General features: G+C 40.6%; 1 protein-coding gene across 1 annotated transcript in view; it reads left to right on the top strand.

Moving 5' to 3' along the window:
- Positions 1–6,173: 6,173 nt before the first annotated feature.
- The window catches only part of KDM3A (lysine demethylase 3A), a 65,458-nt gene continuing 48,988 nt past the window's right edge, over positions 6,174–22,643 (top strand). The window contains exons 1-8 of the mRNA XM_030837441.2: positions 6,174–6,289; positions 6,828–7,042; positions 14,554–14,709; positions 15,939–16,049; positions 18,960–19,062; positions 19,756–19,880; positions 20,512–20,584; positions 20,689–20,777. Of these exons, the coding sequence (XP_030693301.1) occupies positions 6,857–7,042; positions 14,554–14,709; positions 15,939–16,049; positions 18,960–19,062; positions 19,756–19,880; positions 20,512–20,584; positions 20,689–20,777 (843 nt within the window). The 5' untranslated portion in view covers positions 6,174–6,289; positions 6,828–6,856. The remainder of the gene's footprint in view (positions 6,290–6,827; positions 7,043–14,553; positions 14,710–15,938; positions 16,050–18,959; positions 19,063–19,755; positions 19,881–20,511; positions 20,585–20,688; positions 20,778–22,643) is intronic.

Raw genomic sequence — 22,643 nt, 5'->3', positions numbered from 1 at the left:
AGGTCGGAGTTGTAGAACAGAAAACAGCTGGAGAAATAACAATATATTCAGCCATAAGTCAACTAACTAAAAGACAAGTTCTACAAAACTTTTGAAACAATATTTGGTCACTTACAGAGTCATTCAGCCAGATGGTAAGAAGTCAGTAACTGAAATATATGATTTTAAGAAAGAGATTCTTTTGTGTGGGGGGGTGGGGAGGCGTATTAGCCTTTCCAGTGGACTTAATCCAGAGAATTTATCTAGAGATATTTAGGGACCAAATTTTGAAGACATTAAGGAAACTACAGAAGAAAATAAATTATGGGTCCCTCTGTTTACAGGTTGTGTTCTAATTTTATGTATAGACACTGAAATTTGAATTCTGCACAGTTTTCATGGTCAAAAAATATTACTACTGTTTGGTTTTTTTCCAAACATTAAAAAATGTAAAAATATGGAATTCCCCAGTGGTCCAGTGGTTAGGACTTGGTGTGTTTCACTGCTGGGGCCCTGGGTTCGATCTCTGGTCTGGCAACTAAAATCCCACAAGCCACATAGCTGGGCCAAAAAAAAAAAAAAAGTAAAAATCATTCTTCATAGGCTGTAGAAAATTAGGTGGTGTGTCAGATTTGGCCTGTAGCCTGTAGTTGGCTGACCCCTGTTCTACATCTTGATAGGGGTGTGGGTTATACGGATGTATGCATTTGTACAATTGAAGAAACTGGTCACTTAAGATCTGTGCATTTCTCTGGAAATGATTCCTCAACAGAAAAATTCTTTAAAAAAAAAAAAGGAGGCAAGGAGCTTAGTACTGATGGTCTTTTGCATTAATTGTCACAGGTGCAATGCATTAACAGAAATAACATAAAACATTTAAATTTTCACACAAAACACTATTCTTGTGCTATATAAGAGAAGCAGATTTAGACAGAAAATTGTATTCTAATTGTTTTGCAATTGAGAAATCAAGGTCCAAACAGACTCCATATTTCTAGTTGCTAACTTTCTTAAGGGCTTTTGGAAACTTCTGATGTTCCTTGGGGTAAAAGTCAACTCATTTAATTAGCGGCAGGATTTTGAGTGTCATGTTTATGCTGGAGCTTGGATGATAGTTTTTACAAACTAATAGAAGCAATTTATGGCAATACCTCCAGGCTAAAATATATTTGTTGGAAGTGTCAATATCCTGCTTCTCAGTCCTCCATCTGCCTTGACTTCTGCTTATCCTTTGACCTCTGTGAATGGTTCTCCATATTGAAATTCTCTCCTGCCTTGTTACCAGGATGCACCTGTCTCCTGTTCTCCTCCTACTTCTAAGGTCTCTCTTAGTCTTCTCAGTGTCCTTTGCTGGTGCCTGAGTGAATGCTCTCCTTACCTTCCCCAGGCTCTAACTTCCAGTCCCATGCTTTCCCCCAACGAGAGCAGTCTATTCACCTTGTTTGGACTCTAACATACCACACCAGGTGACCCTCATTCATGGATGCCCGCCTCACCTTACTTGGGCTCTAGGTACCCCATGCCAGGTTGACCTTCTGTATATCTACCCTTTTCATCCCACTTGGGCTCTGGGATGCCAGGCCATAACTCTTAATTAGCTCAAACATTCCATGCCATTCCTCTTCTTATGAAAACCTACCTTACTCTGCACTCCTAATGGCTTTAGGACTGAAATGTTCAGGAAGAGGAAGAGAAAGAGAAGGAGGAAGGAAAAGGGGAAGGAATCTTAAAATATTTTATTAGATTTTTTATATCAAGCTCTTTGATTCACCTGGAACTTATTTTTGTGAACGTTGATGTGGGGATCTGACTTTGTTATTTTTTCCTAATGGATAACAAATAGACCCCAAAGCATATATTGAATAGTTTATTGTTTACATTCATTTGAAATGCTGTGTTAATCATAAATTAATTGTTCATGTATACATGGATCTGTTTATGTATTCTCTTAATTATTTACACACAGTAAGTCCCCTACAAACAAACCTTCAAGTTGCGAAGTTTCAAAGATGCCAACGTGCGTTCACATGACGAATCATTTAAGTTAGTTCACGCGTCTGGCGTACATTGTCATGTGTGTGTATCCTCTACAAGTGGTTGTGCTTTTGTGTATTTTACTGTACGGTACTGTATAGAGTACAGTAGTAGAGTATCTTTATTTCAAGCTAGATCTACAAGAGGATGACTTCATTGAACTCCTTGCTGTGCAACACGAGGAGCTTCACTGAAGACCTGATGGAATTGGAGGCCCAGAGAAAGAAGGAAGAGAGACAAAAGGAAGAAGTAACTGAACAACCAAAGAGATTCACGATGCAGGAAATGGCAAGGGGACTTTCTTTTGTTGGGAGGCACTGTTAGTTTTTGAGGCAGAGGACCCGAACCTAGAATGGTACACGAAGGTTGCAGCAGCCGTTCAGAATGCAATCCAGTGCTACTATGTCATCTATGATGGAAAAAAAAAGAGCTAGTACCCAGACATCACTGGATCATTTTTTCAAGAGGGTAGACAGAATTGAATCCAGCAAGGAACCAGAACCTGTGCCATCAGCGTCAGGCGTGACGGAAATGGCAGCTTCCCCTCCGTCTCCTATTGCTGACGATCCTTCAGCTCTGCCATCTCCCACCTCCCCTCCCTCCTCCAGTCAGTAACTCTTCTTGCCTGTTCACTTGATGCCAGCCCCTGTATGCCAGCTGTTGTACTGTACTACTGTACTCTTCAAGGTACTGTACTGTTAAGATTAAAAATGTTTTATTTTTTTGTTTGTTTTTTATGTATTATTTGCATGAAAAGTATTATAAACCTATTACAGTGCAGTATTATATAGCCAATTGTGTTAGTTGGGTACCTAGGCTAACTCTGTTGGACTTACAAACAAATTGGAATTACGAATGCACTCTTGGAATGGAACTTGTTTGTATGTAGGGGACTTACTGTATTTCTATTTTGCTTCTTTCATTCACTGAAAGAAATGTAATTTGAAAGTAGTTTAAGTTGAGGAGAAATGACATCTTTATCAAGTAATATAAGGAAATGGAATTTTTCAAATCTTCCTTTATGCATATATTTTATGGATATCTTTCCATTGGTAAAGTTCTATGGCTTTCTTCATACAGGTTTTTTCATTTCATGTTATGTTTTTTTCCAAGGTATTCTGTAGTTTCATAATCATAAATGGTTTCTTTTTTTCTGTTTTCTGTTGTAATTGATGCTTGTTGAGGAATAGGAATTCTTTGATCTTTTTTTGTTGATTTTTTATTGCATCACCTTCTCGATGCTTGTATTAGTTCTAATAATTTGTCATGAATACTCTTGAGTGTTAATGTAGTAAACTACATTCATAGGATTTAAAATATAGCTTTAAATTTCAAAAGTAACATGAATACTTTTGCCTTATAAAAATGAATTACAATGTTAAATCACCTTTGACCAACACCCCCAATACTAGTGTGCACCCTCCAATACTAGTAACCATCATTATGAGTCTCAATATATATATTTCATAGAACATATATAGTGTAATTTGTGTGTGTGTATTTTCAAATATTGCCAAATGCAACTTTCTTTTTCATTCAAAATGTGTTTTGCTAATCTATCGTTATTTGTACATCTAAATATATTTCATTCCCTTTCAAATGCTCTACAGCTTTTCACTATATGTATCACATTTCATTTATTTATTTAATTGAAGCACATTTCGATTATTTCTAATTTTTCACAGCCACAGACAATGCTGAAATGAACAACCTTGTCGATGTCTCCTAGTTCATATTTGAAGGTGTTTTTCTAAGGTGGGTGTCTTATATTCCTAGGTTTGTAGGAAGTTTAAAATTATTTTTTAATCATGAATAAGCATTAAATATGTGTGTGCTCTTAATATTCCTAGTTTTCTTGGTAGTTCAGTGTTCATTGTGAGTGTGTGTTCTTTTCAGCCTCTATTAAAAGGAACACAATTTTTCTCTTTTAACCTGTTGTGGTGAGTTATAGTAATTTTCTAATCTTGAAATATCCTCATATTCATATAATCTAATTAATCACAGTGATTATTTTAAAAATATGTTGCTGGGTTTAACTTGCTGATGTTTTATGTAAGAATTTTCTATCTCTGTTCATAAGTGTGATTGAACTATCGTTTTCCTTTCTTGTACTCTACTGGTTCAGATTGGATAATAGGGGTTTGCAAGTTTTATAAGATGCATTGGATACCTTTCCATCTTTCTTAAGTTCTGGAACCATGAATGTAACCTAGGAATTATATGTTATTTGAAGTTTGATAGAACTTGTTCCCAGCTATTGTTTTTCACATTAATATTTAATTATGTAATCTAGATCCTCCATACCCTCACTTATTTTAAAAATCTGAGATGCCCATTTCTGGGGTAGATGTATTTATAAATATCTTCACTGTACTCTTATTACAAATTGTCAAAAATTTCTCATAAGTTTAGTCTTAGCATAGGCTAGAATATGTTCCCAGAGTCACAATAGTTCAAGGGTGTGTGTTACCTTTGTGGACTTTAACCTTTATTAGTATAAAATCCTTTTCTCTTTGATGCCTTTGCTTTCAATTATATTAACATTGCTATATCGCTTTCCTTCAATTACCATTAGATTACAAACTCTTTTAACCCACTATTTTCAAGCTTTCTGTGTTGTTGTTGGAGTTTGCTGGTGGTCAGTTTATAGATGGATTTTATTTTTAATCCAGTGTGTCTTTTTAAGGTCTGAGTAAATTAACCCACTTATATTTATTGTAAATACTGATATTTAGACTTACTCCTCTAATTTTATTTTATTTTATTTTTGTATTTACCGTATTTCTGCTTAGGTTTTTTTTTTTTCTTTTTTTATTCCTCCCTTCTTCCCATTCTGACTTATGTTGTACTGGACAAGTTTTCTCTGTTCCATTTTCCCCCTTTTCAATGGTCTGTAAATTACAAATCAAATTAATCCTTCAGTGTTTATTCTTAATTAAAATTTTTATTTAATGTCATGTATTCAGAACATATATGTTGAAAATCAACACCTGGATTTAACTTCTATCTATAATTCCTTGAATACATTTCTGAACTTTTTCGGATTCTCGGTTTTCACACTTGTAAAATTGGGAGCTTGAGTTCTTCACTTAATCTTCATTTAAAGATTAAATGTGATGCCAGGTCAAGCACCAGCCTTTATAAAATAAGAGATCTTCAATTACTTCATTCTGTTTTTTCTTCATTCAACCAAAAAACTTCAGGTCCAAAAGACACAATCACCCCTCAACTCCTTTGTCCTTCAAAGTCACCTCCTCTTCATATCTCTTACATCATTATGACCTTGATCTAGTCTTTCCATTTCATTGTAAGACTCAGAATATCTTTTCATCCTCCCTTTACATTGAAAAACAAAAAGAAAAATACCCATTCTGCATTGTACTGAACTGCATCTTTTGCTTTGGATTTAATTAATGTCATTTCCCAGGGACTCCATGCCTTTCTTCATTTTTCCTTCAAAATGGCGGACTTTAGACGTTCCATGATCAGCACCACGTGCGCCTGCGCCTCCCGCGGCCATTTCGCCCAGCAGCCCAAGCTCCAGCCTCTCCTCCGCGAAGCGCCTGCGCACGAGTCTCTAGAGCACCGTCGCTCCTCCCTCTAACTGAGTACGCTTCAAACCGCACGTTCATGTCCCTTCCCTCCCCCGCTGACTCTGCACCGCCCTCACCCCTTTCCTGTGAGATTCTTCCGCCAAGTGAAAAGCCTATCTTCGGTCGACAGCCTACGCACTTGAAAAGCAATCCAATAAGCACTTACAGCCCTGGGGTTCGCCATTCAGTCTTATCTGTGCACCACTGCAATTTTCCTCTGGGTCCTAAAGTTGATGACCGATTTCTCTGGACTTTTTTGCATCCCGTAAGGCAACAAATGGAAAGAATGGCTGTGGCGGAGGGATCCCTCGCTTACGCTCGGTGTACTTTAACCTAATGGGGGTCGTCCGAGAGTCGGAAGGGGGAGGGGAAAGGGAGGAGGCAGCCGAGGAATTGTTTTTTTCTCTCGCCCCGCCCTCGCCGGGGCGGCCAATGGCGATGGGCTCCTTCCCCACGAATCTCGCCCAGCTCCTTGGACCCAGCCAATGAGCGATGGAAGCGGCTCCGAGGGGGCGGGCCCGGGAGCCTGTGCGTGTCTTGTGAGAGCTCTTGAACCAAGTCAGAGAGCTAGAGTCGGCTGGGCGGCTGGAAGCGGTGGCCGCCGCCGGTGACTCAGGGAGGCGGGAGGCGGGAGGCGGGGTAAGAGCGCCACGGCCTCGGCTGAAGGGATCGGAGGAAGAAAGGTGAAGGCGCCAAGCCCGCGGCCCCGCCGCCCCCGCGCCGCGGCGCAGGCTGGGGGTCTGCGGCCGAGTAGAAGGGTGTCGGGGCGGGGCGGCGGGGCAAGTGCGGAACGGCGGGCTCGCCCCTCCCGCGGGGCTGCCCGGGGCGGGGACCCGGCCGCCTGGGACGGGGCCTCTGCTTCGGGGCCTTTTCTTTTCCGGGGTGAGGGGCGAACACTTTCAAATCCACTTAAGCCACAAATAATTCTCCCCTCACTCTGTCTGCATTTAGGTTTCAGGTTTTGGAAAAGCGAAACTTGGGAGAGCCAGGGTCACGCGACGCTTGGGCCAGTGTTTGCGGTGGGGGAGGGATCGGGGGGCGGGAAGGGCGCGGGTGGAGAGATCGGGTGCGGGTCCTCCGTCTCACCCGCCGCCGCCTGGGGTCCCCTCCTCCGATCGGGATTAGGACCCTTTCCTCCGCCCTGGCCTCCCCCACCGACCTCTCTTCCCGGCCCCCTCCCGCCGGCCGCCCCCGTTGCATTTTGTTTTTGTGTTTTTGCAGGGAGGAGCCCTTCCTGCAGCGTTGGAACCATGGTGCTCACGCTCGGAGAAAGTTGGCCAGTATTGGTAGGGAAGCGATTCCTCAGTCTGTCCGCAGCCGACGGCAGCGACGGCGGCCACGACAGCTGGGACTTGGAGCGCGTCGCCGAGTGGCCCTGGCTCTCCGGGACCATTCGAGCCGTCTCCCACACCGACGTTACTAAGAAGGATCTGAAGGTAAAACCGGCTCCCGGGCCTCGGCAGTCGGACGTTTCCTAGTTACCTTGGTAACGAGACAGCCAGCAACCCTCCCTCCCTTTTTCTGAAAAGGCGACCAGAAAGTTGGCATCTGATCTGAAGGTGCAGAAAAGTAGACCTTGAAAGTCTTTGAAATGGTGTGTAGAGCGAGGTGTGTTTGGCTTAGAGTTGCCCGTGTTTAATAATGGGCTTAGGGTTGCTCAGACATGATTAGTTATTGCACGCGCTGTGCCTTATCAGGGCTGTACGATGATTTCTCCGAAGGGGGAGTGTTGTTAATATTAAGTTGGGCAAGTGGGTGACGTTAGGAATCATTGAGAATTGAGCACTAGTGCTTAGAAGTGCTTTCAGTCGGGTTTTTTGTTTGTTCCTTCTAATTTCTTCACCCAACTTCTTAAACTTTCAGACTTAGAAGTGTGAGTGTAGAGGAAGGAGCTTAATTCTCTTCAGTATATTAAGGTGGGTATTTGTCCGTATATGGTGGGTCAGGGCAGGAGTGGGTTCCTGGTTGTCTCTGATGAGTCTGTGAGTGGGTGTGGGATATGACCATATATGGAGGGCTGGGGTGGAGCTGCCCCTTATATGGTGTGTTGGAGGGATGGCTTTGAAATATTCCATTTGGGTGTTTGAGGGAAGGGAGAGAAATGGGAACGAGTGCGGCCAGTGATTTTTAATCAGAATGGCACGCAGAACCTTTTTCAGTTAGATCTTTTCAAAAAGAGATGAATTCTGATCGTACTCCCTAATAGAAGTATTGGTGTGAAAGGATTGTGTGGAAACTACCAGTGAGGAAGCCATTGTACCAACAAAGACTCCTTTGTGCAAAAATAACTGAAAAAAGGTCCCCAACAAAGACTCCGAAGGGGTGATAACTTGAAGGAAGCTTGTCAGAACAGAAGAGCTTTCCATCCTGGGTAACGGATATGTTTTAGTATCTTCACTTGGTCATTATCTTTGCTTTTTCTTGAAAACTGCTCAAATAAGGGAAGCAAGTTTTCGCATTGGCAGTTGAATATGTGTTGATTGCTGAAACACTGTTCAAGGAATTGGCATAACCTGTGTTCTGACCCAGAAAGTTTTGACCCTTGAGCCCACCTTCTTAATCATCGTGCTCCCTGATCAAAGGCTCTGCCACCAGAGGACTCCTGTCGTACACTGTGAAATTTGGTTTCACTCCTAGCAAGGTGCGTTTTGATGTTTACAGAAAGAAGGTAATGTGGTACAGCCTATTTGCTTAGGCTAATCATCTTTCTCAATAAAATGGGCTTTGTGTAGTAGATTTCAGTCATAGTTGCGGCGGTTCATTTCACCTGCCAAGTAAAATTTTCTGTAGTGCATTTGTTTTTACCCGATTTGAGTGGAAACAAGATTAATCCTTACAGTCTTTAGTTCTTTGGCAGATGATGAGAGACTAGGTGTTTCCTTACTCAGCAGTGATTGCAGACCCGTTGGGTTAGGAAGGGAACCTAGGAGGTCCTTTATGTGTGTTCTTTTAAATCTCCACATCTCCCCCACCCCCAGCCTTTGAAGTGGTGGTGGTATCTTCATTTTCAGAATAAAGAAATAGATTTAGGAAAGGAAATCTTGTCCAGACTTGCATAGTTAGCTACTAAGTGACAGAGGGAGCATTGGAATCCACGTTTGGCTATGTGTGTCTTCACTGCACTAAGGTGCCTAACCTGGAGACGACAGGGATTTTAATTCAAAAGCAATTTTGACTATAGTGGATTTTTTGCTTTACCTACAGACTTCACAACTCAGCCCTCATGTAAGAAATCTACTCAGTTTCTCTTTTTGAATCATGATTTATTGCTGCATTCCTTAATTGAGTAGCAGATAAAGTAATTGGTGTAAGTTTAAGGATATGTTGTGTTAGCAAAAACACAGTTTTTGAAACATTGAAACCTATTGTGTTTGGCCAGATGCAGGCAGGAACTGAGTAACTAAGACAATGCCTAAGACCTGGGCTTAGGGATATTGAGTTTTTGGGAGTGGGTTGGGGGGGCTGCAATGAATATGAATGAATGAAATTCAAGTAGTGTGCAACTGTTTTAGTACTAATAGAAGTACAAGTCTGTCTAGACTGACTTGCTTCCTTAGTTGAGGTTGAAATGAATGAGACCAAGGCTTGTTAACTTTGTTTCATCTAGAGAAAGACTTTGTAACAAAGTCACTTACTCAGATACAATGTTTAGTAGTTGATTACAGAGAAGTTAGGTGAAGACATAATAGATTTGTTTCATCTAGAGAAAGACTTTGTAACAAAGTCACTTATTCAGATACAATGTTTAGTAGTTGATTACAAAGAAGTTAGGTGAAGACATAATAGATACTTATCATGCAGTAAATACTTTGATTTAATCCTCACAAAAATCCTAGATAGTAAACCACATTTTTTAGTGTTAGAAATTGAGGCTTAAACAAGTTAAATAACTTGCCGAAGTTTGTCCCCAGACCTTAAACACTAGGCTTTAATATTCAGATAGAGTGAGGTTAGAGCAACTCTATTTTGCTGGGTTCAGTATCCCCAGCACTGAGAACATTGCTTGGCATGTAGTTTTTGCTAAAATATTTGAACAGATGAAGGAATCATAAAATTATTACTCGTATATAGAAAAGCAGTTCAGAAATTATCTTCCAATGGAGCATTGGCATTCTCTTTAACTTGGATAACAACAGATCTTAATTAGGTGTGATTATAAGGACTTCTTCAACCTTATTTTTGTGCTACTCTGTCTACTTGAGTGTGAGGCAGACTGCTTCTTAACTGACTTTGTTCTACGCATGCTGGGAATGCCCTCCTTCCCCAACTTGTTTGTCTAAGTCTTTTCCTTGCTTTGAACCTACTTTTTCCTTGAGTCTTCTGCCCCTTCTTAGTTCTTTGGGATGTCCTTAGCAGATGAGTAGTACTTGCCAACTATATGTACCATTTGCTGCTGTTAAAGCCCTTTTTGGCAGTTGGATACCTTGACCAATCAATGCCTAGTTTTTTCATCCTTGCATACAGTTGAAGCTTGAATGTTGGTGGATTCTGTTGACAGTCAACCCATGTAAAATGAGAAACTTAGTACAGTGTAATAATAAAAAGTGTTTACCCCTATAATTGAATGCTAGACTCTGGGATTTTAGATAAGAGTCTAGGTGTAAGAAGACATAAATAGAAGCATAATGAATTAATTCCTAATTTGTGAAGCAGTGAAATAAGTGATATTCTGTACCGTAGTACTGGGCATAGAGTAGAATGTCATTAAAAACTTCGTGATTAAAAACCATGCCATTGTGTAAGTGCCTACTTTTAAACTTGGAAACATTTTACTTGGCTATTCTGATAGTTTTCAAAATCATATACTCAGGTAAGATTAGTGTATACTAAAAGTGGAGGTTTTGAGATTAGCTTGATTAGATAATATTAATTCATATATCTTAAAGGAAAGAGATTTATCTTTCTGGGAAGAACAGCTTGAAATAATTAACTTGAAATATCCAACATCTGGTCAAGAAATTTTATAAGCTAATAGGCACGTATTTACAAAATGCCCTATTTTTTAAATAGGAAATTTGGGAATTATAGGTAGTAAGTTGTAATTAATAGGCCTTTTTCTGGCCTTTGGAGTCAGACAGCACAGATAACATCTCCTTTGTGGACCAAGGGATTGTGGAGGAAAGAACACCATTTAGAATGAGAACTAGTCGTATCTGTCACTTTGCAGGAGCTTGGTCAAATCACATTAGTTCCCCCTGAATTTGAATTCTTACCGTTGTTTTTCTTAAATAGAAATTTCTGTAAAAGAGGCTTTTGGTGCGGGGTGTGTGTGTCCTTATATATAGAACTTCAGACCTCAAGGCACAAATGAAAGATATGTAGTTATGATAAACAGGAAACTTTTTAAAGAACGTTGAAGAAAGCTCACAACTTGTTGGTTTTATTATATTTTTTCAAAAGTCATCTTTTTTTTTTTTTTTGCGGTACGCGGGCCTCCCACAGCTGCAGCCTCTCCCGCTGCGGAGCGCAGGCTCAGCGGCCATGGCTCACGGGCCCAGCCGCTCCGCGGCATGTGGGATCCTCCTGGACCGGGGCATGAACCCGTGTCCCCTGCATCGGCAGGCGGACTCTTAACCACTGCGCCACCAGGGAAGCCCCTTAAAAGTCATCTTTTTAAATGTGAAGTTTTGACCAACACAGCCTAATACTTCAAAGTATTATTTATTTTTAAAAAACTAAATTTATTTATTTTTAAAGAACTAAACTTAATTTTCAGATTACTCAAAAATTGAGACATAGGGACTTCCCTGGTGGCGCAGTTAAGAATCCGCCTACCAATGCAGGGGACACGGGTTCGAGCCCTGGTCCGGGAAGATCCCACATGCCGCAGAGCAACGTAGCCTGTGCGCCACAACTACTGAGCCTGCACTCTAGAGCCTGTGAGCCACAAGTACTGAGCCCGTGTGCCACAACTCCTGAAGCCCGCATGCCTAGAGCCCGTGCTCCGCAACAAGAGAAGCCACCACAGTGAGAAGACCATGCACCGCGACAAAGAGTAGCACCTGCTCGCTGCAACTAGAGAAAGCCTATGTGCAGCAATGAAGACCCAATGCAGCCAAAAATAAATAATTAATAAATAAATAAATTTATGTTAAAATAGTTGAGATATAAAGAGGCAGCTTGTCTAAAATTTGGTTTAGGGTTGATCATAAGCTTTATAGATAGCTTATAGATATGATAAGAACTGTGATATTGCATACGTTTTGGGAAGCCACTTAAGATCTTAGATTACTTTTTTTCTGAGTAGATGTTAGATAATCATATTGAAGTCTTCCTCCTCCCATTCCTAACTGAAGAAGTGATACTCTGATAAATTAAGATTTGAATTACCACGGAGGTCTTAAAACTACCTAGTCTTGGGCTTCCCTGGTGGCGCAGTGTTTGAGAGTCCACCTGCCGATGCAGGGGACACGGGTTCGTGCCCCGGTCCGGGAAGATCCCACATGCCGCGGAACAGCTGGGCCCGTGAGCCATGGTCGCTGAAGCCTGCCCGTCCAGAGCCTGTGCTCCACAATGGGAGAGGCCACAACAGTGAGAGGCCTGCGTACCGCAAAAAAAAAACTTACCTAGTCTCCTTGCCAGATACTTAACATAAATTGCCTTTAAAATCTACCTAACAATTCAGTGAAGGGTGGGTCTTAGTACTTTCATTTTGAAGCTACCAGAACACAAGATTCAGAGAGCTTAGCTTTTTGACCTGGGTACAGTTAATTGGTTTCCTTTGTAATTCTACATATTTTATTTTATGCATGTAAAATCATTCTAAGAAAGCTTCAACATAGCTGGTATTCAAACCCAGATCTCTCTGATTCTGATGTGTGTAGATGTGCATTCCTCTTACACTATGTTGATGGGAAAACTGTCATCCAAAGCTAAGTTGGGTTTGAGGTTGATGTGCTGTGGGGCAAAAAGACTAGGGGAGATGTCAGAGGACCTGGATTCTGTGACTAGGCAAACAGAAAGGAAGATGGGCAGTCTCTGAAGCCCGATGTGAAGGACCACTGGTTGGTTATGGTGATGGAATACATAGAACCAAGGTGGAGTACGCAGGGCCTTGTCACATAGTAGGTGCTTAACACATTTACGCTTATTCTGTAATAACTGCAAGGTTAAAAGCCTGCCATACCAAGAAGATATGCAGCTTCTCAGGGGAAGTTGCCTGGGAAATTAGGGGTGCATATTTTGTGGTTGAGGGAGAAGGATAGGATGGGTCTCAAATTTCATTGATTTTAAAGATTGTTAGTCTATAGCCATAAAACTGGAAAAGTTTGGGATTGAGGCTAGTGGTATATCAGTTGGGAACTTCCTGCCTTCCAAATGGATGAGAGAAACAAGGTAAGAGCCCAATTCAGAGAGAAATTTATTCATTCAACAAGTATTCGAGTACTGACTGATGAAATACATGGTAAGTTAAAGAAGACAGACTTTGACCGATTAGAGTTTTTAATATGTCAGTCAGTTGACCACAAATAAATAATTCAAAATGTGGAATAGTGCTACAAAAGAAGAGTACAGAGTTTTGAGTACAATTAACAAGGGACTTCTCTTGGGAGAGAGAGGGGCTCTTTGGTAAGGGAAGGCTTGAGGAAAGGATTTTTGAATTGGGTTCTGATGAATAAATGGAAATTAAATAAACTTTTTTAAGTTAAAGGTTGAAAAGGGAGATATGATTGCCTATGAAATTATGAAGTGTTGATAGATTTATTAACTAATTCTTTGAAACCAAAAATGAGACATCACTCTATTAAGAGGAGAGCTTTTAAATCAAATTAAAATAGTGATTTTTTTTTTTTTTTTGCGGTACGCGGGCCTCTCACTGCTGTGGCCTCTCCGGTTGCGGAGCACAGGCTCCGGACGCGCAGACTCAGCGGCCTAGCTGCTCCGCGGCATGTGGGATCTTCCCGGACCGGGGCATGAACCCATGTCCCCTACATCAGCAGGCGGACTCTCAACCACTGCGCCACCGGGGAAGCCCAAAATAGTGATTTTTACACTGAATATTGAGGGAGTTTATTGTATCTCAGTTAAAACATAAGAAACATTTTAAAAGACTTAGAGTAAATGAAACGGTAGCGTATTCATAATGGGTTAAGGAAGCTAAGGTGTTTGGTACGTTTATATGACTTTTAAGGTTTTGTGACTGATTCCTACTTATGGGTTACTGTCAGAGACCCACTTTTGGACTGAATTCTTTTTTTATGTTTTAAAATATCTACAAATTATAAGGGTTTTAACTTTAGGGCTAAAAGGTATTTTGCAGATCAGAAGCAGAAAACTTCATAGTTACTTGGAAAATAGTATTTCAAAGGTAGTTTAATTTTCATGTAAGAAGTTAGAGGTAGTTTTGGAAAATTCTGGGGTCCTTTATCAATTACTCGTTTCTATATGTAGCAAAGTTGTCTCGGATTTCAAACTCTGAGGTAATTTCCCAGTTTATTCAACTCAAGGTGTTGAAAGCGCCTGGTGCCGAGTCCTACTGCTACCAGAGGGCTTCAGAAGCCAGTGGTGGATTGTGTGATGGGCGGTCATCTTAAACTCACTGACAGTGTCAACATAGAATTACAATGCCCTGCGAGAAGTACTTTGGATTTCAGATTTCTGTCTTTGAATTCTCAAAGCTCTGATGTCTAATTAACATATGTAAAAACCTTCTACACGGGGGTTCTTTTTTGTGAAGGCTTCCCAGAGGTTACTTTGAGGGCAGAGACTGGTCTCCACATCCCTTGACTCTGCTTCCCAGAGTGGTTTGGGAGCCAAAGCTCATTGGTTCTAACAGATCTGGTTAGTTTATTGTGGGTTTAGAAGGGAAGTAAGAGAGCAGGAGTTGGGGGCAGCGTATTCAGATACAAGACTCGAGTAGAATGGTGAGGGTATAATTCAACTTAGGCATTTTTCATGTTTATTTTTGTTAATCAAGTCTGCTTTCCTTCAATTTTGTTTGTCTTAGGTGTGTGTGGAGTTTGATGGGGAATCTTGGAGGAAGAGAAGATGGATAGACGTCTACAGCCTTCTAAGGAGAGCCTTTTTAGTGGAACATAACTTGGTTTTGGCTGAACGAAAGTCTCCTGAAGTTTCTGAGCGAATTGTTCAGTGGCCTGCGATAGTGAGTAAAACTCGGGCTTATTTGAACTCCTGAGAAGAGGGTATTTCACCCATTATGAATGAAACAGGGAAAATCTATACGTAATGCCTATATTTGGTCCTCTGGAAAATAATAGTACAGAGATATGACAGTGTAGAAGATTCAGAAGAACCCCCAGAACCTCCTGTCAGCCCTGCTAGGAGCCCTGCAACTCTGACCCTTGACTTTTCTTGGGCCTCAGTTTCTTCACTTGAAAAGTCGGGGGTGGAGGTCATGTGGGGAACGTCTAGTCTAGGTCAGTGGTTAGAAACCAGCAGATATATACAGACATACAGATCTTTTTGGTTTGACCCTCACAGTGTTTTAAGAAAATCTAAATTAGTTGTCTACATTTAAAAAATGTAGAGAATGTCCTTAAAAATCTAGAGTTCCAGTTTTTCTTGGAGAAATGGCAAGATATGGCAACACTGGAGCCTCATAGCAGTTCCTTGTTGCAACAGTGGGCTGAAGCTAAAAAGTAGCTGTTGCCTGGCCCCTGTGAGGGTTTCCACTTGGGGTCTCATGATCTTTAAGGTTCCCCCTGGCTCATATTTCTTTGGCTTTAAAGATGCTAGCAGTCAGTATATGACTCTGCCATTTCCACACCATAAGTCTGGTGCGGTTAAAGGAAAATAGTGATCAGGAGAGGACAGTTCAGGCTATTTGAGACATGAGCTGGGGCTTGAAGGAGGAAGGGGAAGATTGGATAGTTGAAAGGCTAACAGGATGATTGAAAGGCTGACCAGCTTGTGAAGGGCCTGCATGCCCGTATGAGCAAAGTTAAGATTTTGCCCATGGGTGAGAAGAGCTGCTGGAGGTTTTTGAGTGGTGTCGGGTTTTGTTTAAAGTTGTATTTTGCTCTTTGTATTTTTTCCCCCATCTATTAAGAATTTGCTAAAAACATGGCCCTGTCTCCCCACAAAAATGTACATAAAGCAATATTTTGCATAAATTTGGGGGAAGCCATACATCTGTGGCCCCAGACCTATATGTTAATGACTCTCAAATGTGTATCGCATTTAAGTTATTGATTCTGGTAGAAATTACGTGCTCCTGTTGTGGTTGCATGAATAGTTATTATTGAGATACTGATAGTAAATAAACGACTGAATGGCTTTATCTCTCTCCACGTGTATGGAATATTGCCAGTCCCCGTTTTCAGAATTACGCCAGCAGCAGTTATGATGCCAAAGCATTTTCTTCTGTTTCAGATGTACAGACCTCTGCTGGACAAAGCTGGTTTGGGATCCATAACGTCTATTCGCTTTTTAGGAGATCAACAAAGAGTATTTCTTTCTAAAGACCTTTTAAAGCCTATACAGGTAAAACACGGAAACGATATTAAACCCTAAAAATAGAAAGACAGACTCCTTGAATATGAGAACTAACATATTGATGTTGATTGCTCTCATTCAGATACCTAACAGAGAAAAGGACCCATCTTATGAGCAGTTAAGTTGTCAGACATCATTGCTTAGTGTTAGCCGTTGGGTTGGTGCTGTTTATTTGGGGTTGGAAGGACAAACGTACTACAGTTGATGATGTGTGTGTATAGAAACACCTAGGTGATATGAAGCTTATTTCTAAGACTATCATTCATATATATACATATATCTGTGTATGTATATATATATGTCAGTCCTGATTATTTAAGGATTCTGTATTTGGGAACTTGCTTACTTGCTAAAATATATTTGTAACCCCCCAGTCAGTACTTTGGTGCTTTCATGGTCATTCACAGACATGTGCACAGTGGTGAAGATTTTCAGTTGTCTGACACATGTTCCCAGCTGAGCTTGAATAAGGTGACATTCTGCCTTCTTACTTCGTCTCTTCTACTGTAAACAAGTGTCCTTTTCAAGGTCTATTTAGTACTGCATTTTTGTGCTTTTTCGTTGGTGATTTCACTCTTTAAAATGGCCCCAAGGGTAGTGCTGAAGTGCTCTCTAGTGTTCTAAGTGCAACGAGGCTGTGATGTGTCTTAGGGAGAAAATACATGTGTTAGATAAGCTTCATTCAGCTGTGAGGTATAGTGGCCATGGGTTCGAGGTTAGCATTGCAGCAATATATACTAAATAATGTGGTTTTCAACAGAAACACATAAAACAAGGTTATGTATTGATTGGTTGACGACAGTATTGTGACCAGAGGCTTGAAGGAACCTAACCCCATCTTTCCCCTAGGAATGGTTCAGTATTCACTAATTCAGTGTTTGTGGTGACTTAACATAACTACCACAAACAGTGTAAATCGTGTGTGTGTGTGTGTGTGTGTGTGTGTGTGTGTTCATTCATATTCTTTCCAATTAGCTTGCAGAACTCCCTCCTTTTTCTTCACAACATTTAGGCTCTTGGTTCTTGCTCGTGTGTGATTTTTTCCTTTATTGTAAAAATGTTGGGAGAGAGGGGAAGAACACACAGATTACTGCCACAGATCACTACCTTGGGAATAATGTTGGTCTTATGATAACATTGGTTTTTTTATGTTTTTTGTTTTTTGCGGTACGCGGGCCTCTCACTGTTGTGGCCTCTCCCGCTGCGGAGCACAGGCTCCGGACGCGCAGGCTCAGAGGCCATGGCTCACGGGCCCAGCCGCTCCACAGCATGTGGGATCTTTCCGGACCGGGGCACGAACCCGTGTCCCCTGCATCGGCAGGCGGACTCCCAACGACCGCGCCACCAGGGAAGCCCTAACACTGTTTTTTTTATATGTCATTTGTGAAACTTAGTCATCCCCTTTAACCACTTCTGTTTTGTGACCTGACTTGTTTCTATGGCCTGTAGGACAATTAAACCAGTTTATTTGCTGAAAGACAGTTTAGGACCAAGGGTCATTGACTTGGCATTGACTTTTCTCTGCGCAAGTCTTACTTTTACTTCCATGTCCTCGAAGTGAGTGAAAACAAGATTCACACTCTGAACCCTATTCTATAATGTTTAGTAAATGGAACAGAGGAAGATGCTTTTACTTAATTGCAGACACAAGTTATCTTCATATGTCAAATAGGCATCTTGATATTTTTCCTACATTAAAAGGCAGAATGACTGCTCTTAAGGACCAAGGAACATACAGCAGGGGCTGTGGATGTCTGCTTCACTGAGCAGTATTTACTTCTTAGCATTGTTTTCAGGACAGTTCTGTTTTATATCTTTCATGTGTTTAACCTTTTCAGTTTTGTTTCTTGAGGTTGAAAAAGGTCAGTAAGTTTTATTTATTTAAGAGCCCTTTGTGGCCCGCCCCACTGACGTGATATTTTACCTTGTAGTAGGAATTGGAGAACACATTTAAATTTTTTGAAATTGCAGTAGCATGAAAAAAAAAAAACCAAACACATGGCCCGTTCTGGTTATTAATGTTGAGCTCTTATGAAACCCCTAGTTCAAGTCTAATGTTATTTGGCTTAAGAAATTTTTCCAGCATGGCCTCTCTAAAAGACTGTTCTTTCCAATGGGAGAAACGGATGAACTGTTTTTGGCCACTGTGTACCCATTTCACATGCAGAAAAGCATGAAGGCCTGATATTGGAAGGGCTTCTGTGCTATGCAGTTTGGGTTTGGCAGGTTCCTCCTATTGACAGTCTGTATACATTTATCATAACTGAGTGTACACACAAAGCCAGAGCACTGTGGAATAGTGCCAAAACTAGAGCTGCCAAGAATTGAATGTTTCAAAGCTGGCTAGCTGAAGGCTTAACGCTATTCATTCAGATTTTGTCCTTCCTCCCCCCCCACGCCCCTCTTCGTAAACAAGAATGCATTTGGAATTCTAGTTAGGGGAAATGAATCTGTGTGAAATGATGTTTGTTAAAAACAGCAATTTCAATGAACTGACACTATGGATCTAAGTGATTTCTGTGTATGTGTCTTTTGCCCCTTGCATTTGGAGCTGTGATTTCCCTAATTTCCCTAGAGTTTGGGATACAGAGTATTTTTGACATGAACTGACTAGCTAGTTTGTTTGCTTATTATATTTAAAATTTGAGCCACTCTTAGTATTGTCTTGCTCTTAGCTTGGGGTGACTTCACTTCTGTCTGCCTTATATTTGTGATGGTTTGATGGTTTCCTGCTACTTGACCAGTCTAATCCATTGGAGTTGCAATGGTTTGCTGCCATCAAATGGCTAATTGACACTACTTTAATCCCTGTGATTAAACTGATTGAAATATCCACTGGAATTTAAACTAAACAACTCTTCTTGTTACCTTAAAATGTAATGATTTTCCATTTTTCAGGATGTAAACAATCTTCGACTTTCGCTTATCGATAATCAGAATGTCAGTAAAGAATTTCAAGCTTTGATTGTGAAACATTTGGATGAAAGCCATCTTTTACAAGGTAAGAAGCTATGATTTAGCCCTTCTCACTCATTTGCTCATTAAAAATTCTAATGTGTTAGAAATTCTTTTGCTGCTTTTCCCATGCAACTAGGTGAGTGGAGGACTTTATTCTGTAATGTATTCTAAAGCCTCTGAAATTTGGAGAGCTCAGGGATCATGTGAAGACTATAAAAGTGAAGTAGGTATTAAACAAGCTCAGCTATATTTTGACATGGAATTTGATATGTTTGGAATTTCAGTTTTATAAAATTAATAAAGCATTAATTTGGTAAGCTTGATCTTGCCATTTACTGTTATTGATTTTCTTGGTCAATTTCACAATTGTAAGTATTTTATCAGACTTAGCAGTTTTGCTGAGGTTCCTGAATTTGGATCCTCTAAAACTGCAGAGGAGAATGAGTTACGTCTCAATGTGTTATCTGATACTACATGGTCTCATACAAATACTAGAAGAAATATATTGCAAGTCTGAGATAAATCAGTAGAAAAGTGAAGCTTAAAAATACAGTTTAAATTTTCTCCTAGCTTTGCTGAAATGTCTGTCTTCTTGCACTTATAGCAGTACCTTTTAATGTTTACTTTTTGTCTACTGCATTTTTAAAGACTTGGGAAAAGATTATCCTGGATAATGGTGCTGTTGGGAGATAATGCATATTGCTCTAAGGACTTTTTTTACTTTTTATTTTTTAAGGCGACAAAAACTTAGTTGGTTCAGAAGTAAAAATTTATAGCTTGGACCCATCTACTCAGTGGTTTTCTGCAACCATTGTAAATGGAAACCCAACATCAAAAACTCTTCAAGTCAACTGTGAGGAGGTAAGGATGATGATAATTGTGTGTAAGATAACTTGACAGGGAAAGATAATTACACAAAGGAATTATAGTACCTTATAGGAGCTAAACACCTTTATTATTTTATATTAAAATATCAGAGTAGAAAAAAACAATTATTTTAAAAAGCAGTTATATGTAAGAAGCCCCTATTATTTGTTTTTTTAAATAAATTTTAATTAATTAATTAATTTATGGCTGCATTGGGTCTTCACTGCTGCGCACGGGCTTTCTCTAGTTGTGGCCAGCAGGGTCTACTCTTCGTTGTGGTGCGTGGGCTTCTCACTGCGGTGGCTTCTCTTGTTGCGGAGCATGGGCTCTAGGCGCGTGGGCTTCAGTAGCTGTGGCATGCGGGCTCAGTAGTTGTGGCTCGTGGGCTCTAGAGCGCAGGCTCAGTAGTTGTGGCGCACGGGCTTAGTTGCTCCGTGTCATGTGGGACCTTCCCGGACCAGGGCTCGAACCCGTGTCCCCTGCATTGGCAGGCGGATTCTTAACCACTGCGCCACCAGGGAAGTCCCAGAAGCCCCTACTGTTAGGTTGATAGAGCTAATTTCTGGTGTGTTCCTGAGCATTTTAAAATTTCCTAGTATCTTTGTTTTATTTATTTGTTTTTAAGATTCCAGCACTGAAAATTGTCGATCCATCACTGATTCATGTTGAAGTTGTACATGATAACTTTGTGACATGTGGTAAGACACACTGTTTGATTAAAATCTTTGTTCTCCTTTCCCCTTTATCCTTCTCACAGTAAGAGAGACAGGGACGCCAACTTACCTGTTTTTAAATATTTTAGGTAATTCTACAAGAATTGGGGCTATAAAACGCAAATCTTCTGAGAATAATGGAAGCCTGGTTTCCAAACAAGCAAAATCTTGCTCTGAGGTAACTTGATTTATTTTTGTCACTTGCGTAAACCTTTCTCTAATTCTCACAGTGCATGGCCAGTTTGTCTAGTGGTAATAAAGCTGTCTGCTCTGCTCTTCTGTGCTGTTGTGTCTGCTCTTTGCTAGTCCCAGATCTTGGCCGTAATTTCTATACTCAAGCAGATGGAGATAATATAAGTTTCTGGTTCACTATTTTTGTCAAGAAAAAGTTTTTAGTTTTGATGTTTCCTGAAAATTGTCAATAGATTTGACAGTTTCACCATATGGAGGTATTTTTGAAGATCAATTGAGTTGTGTGTGTCAAATCAGAAGAATGCCTTGCGTGAGAGGAGGGGAGGAAGCTTAGAATTCTGAGTAGATTTGGTGTTGAAATAGGACTCCCACCTCAATAATTGAGAGGTTTGATCGGTCATTTATGATTGGGTGAACAAACACACTCACTTTTTGAAGGAAGTGGTTGGTTTGCCATTGCTAATTTCTGCCTAGAAAACTACAGGCTTCTGTGAATGGCACTGTTGAGTTCAAGTACTGGATTTAATTCTATCCTGAAATAGGATTTGGATCAAGAAACTTAAGGCTCTCAGCTTTTCCCTCTCCTCCCTGTTGTAGAGAAGCTGGCCTTCTTTAGCTCTTCAAGTCCTCATGCTTTCTCCAGCCTTAGGACTCACTGTTCTCCTTTCTCTTCTAATCCTAGCTTCACTCTAATTAACTTCCATTTATCTTTCTGATGTGATGTTGCTTCCTCCAGGAAGCCATACCTAACATCTCTACAATCATTGTAACCTATATCCCAGACTAGGTCAAATTTCCTAATTTATTATGCTTTGTAATTACTGATACATGTCTTCAGGACATCACAGTGTACACAATGGGGCAATTTTATTCAGAATTCCCCAAAGATTAGGCTACAGACTAGCCTAATGAGGGGATGGGGGACTGGGGTAGACTTCTCAAGGGAGGGTATAAATGACAGGGTCAACTTTTGAAATCTGGGGGGAAAAAAAGAAACTTAAGGCTTTTTCTTTTTTAATTGAGTTGAATCCTTAGGTCCTATTACAGTACAGATTACTTTTCTCACAACTTAGGTATCCAAATGCACTTGTGTTACATGGAAAGTTTACTGTGTTATAATTGTCAAAAACGCCTTTATGATGCTCTGCTCCAGGCTGGAGTTTAGAATTTTATTTTATTTTATTTATTTATTTTTAAAAATATTTATTTCTTTGGCTGCGCTAGGTCTTAGTTACAGAATGCGGGATCTTTAGTTGTGGCTTGCGGGATCTAGTTCCCCGACCAGGGATCAAACCCGGGACCCCTGCATTGGGAGCATGGAGTCTTAACCACTGGGCCACCAGGGAAGTCCCTGGAGTTTAGAATTTTAAAATTGATCAAGTGGATATTGTTAAGATTGTTGGCAGCATTGTAGAGGCAACTTTGGAGCCTGGGTGGGGGCAGGGCAAGGAGAGATGGCATGAGAATGGGTCAGGATCAGTGAATGCATCTAAGGCTCTGGATCAGGGCAGGCTGGACTACAACATCAACTAGAACCAAAGCAAGCACGTGCTACACAAATACTAAAGAATCTGGGTGGCTAAGATGATTGGCTTTCCTGAGTCTTAAGCCTGTGTACAGGCCACAGGAACTTTGATACTTGATGAGAAACTTTGTAAACCAGGATGTCTGATACCTCTGTCTTCCTTCCAAATGTGCAGGCTTGACCTCAGGTGGTTCAGGAAGGAATGAAGAGGTAATTACGGAAATTAACATTACTACCTTTTCATTTTGCCTTAAAGTTTATAAAGGGGAAGTAATGTAGTAAGGACTGTAAATTGAGGATGTCAGGCAAGTGATTATTGCCTCTTAG

The sequence above is a fragment of the Globicephala melas genome, chromosome 12 (assembly GCF_963455315.2).
Source record: "Globicephala melas chromosome 12, mGloMel1.2, whole genome shotgun sequence".
NCBI lineage: Eukaryota > Metazoa > Chordata > Mammalia > Artiodactyla > Delphinidae > Globicephala > Globicephala melas.
This window is presented reverse-complemented; position numbering and strand designations above follow the sequence as displayed.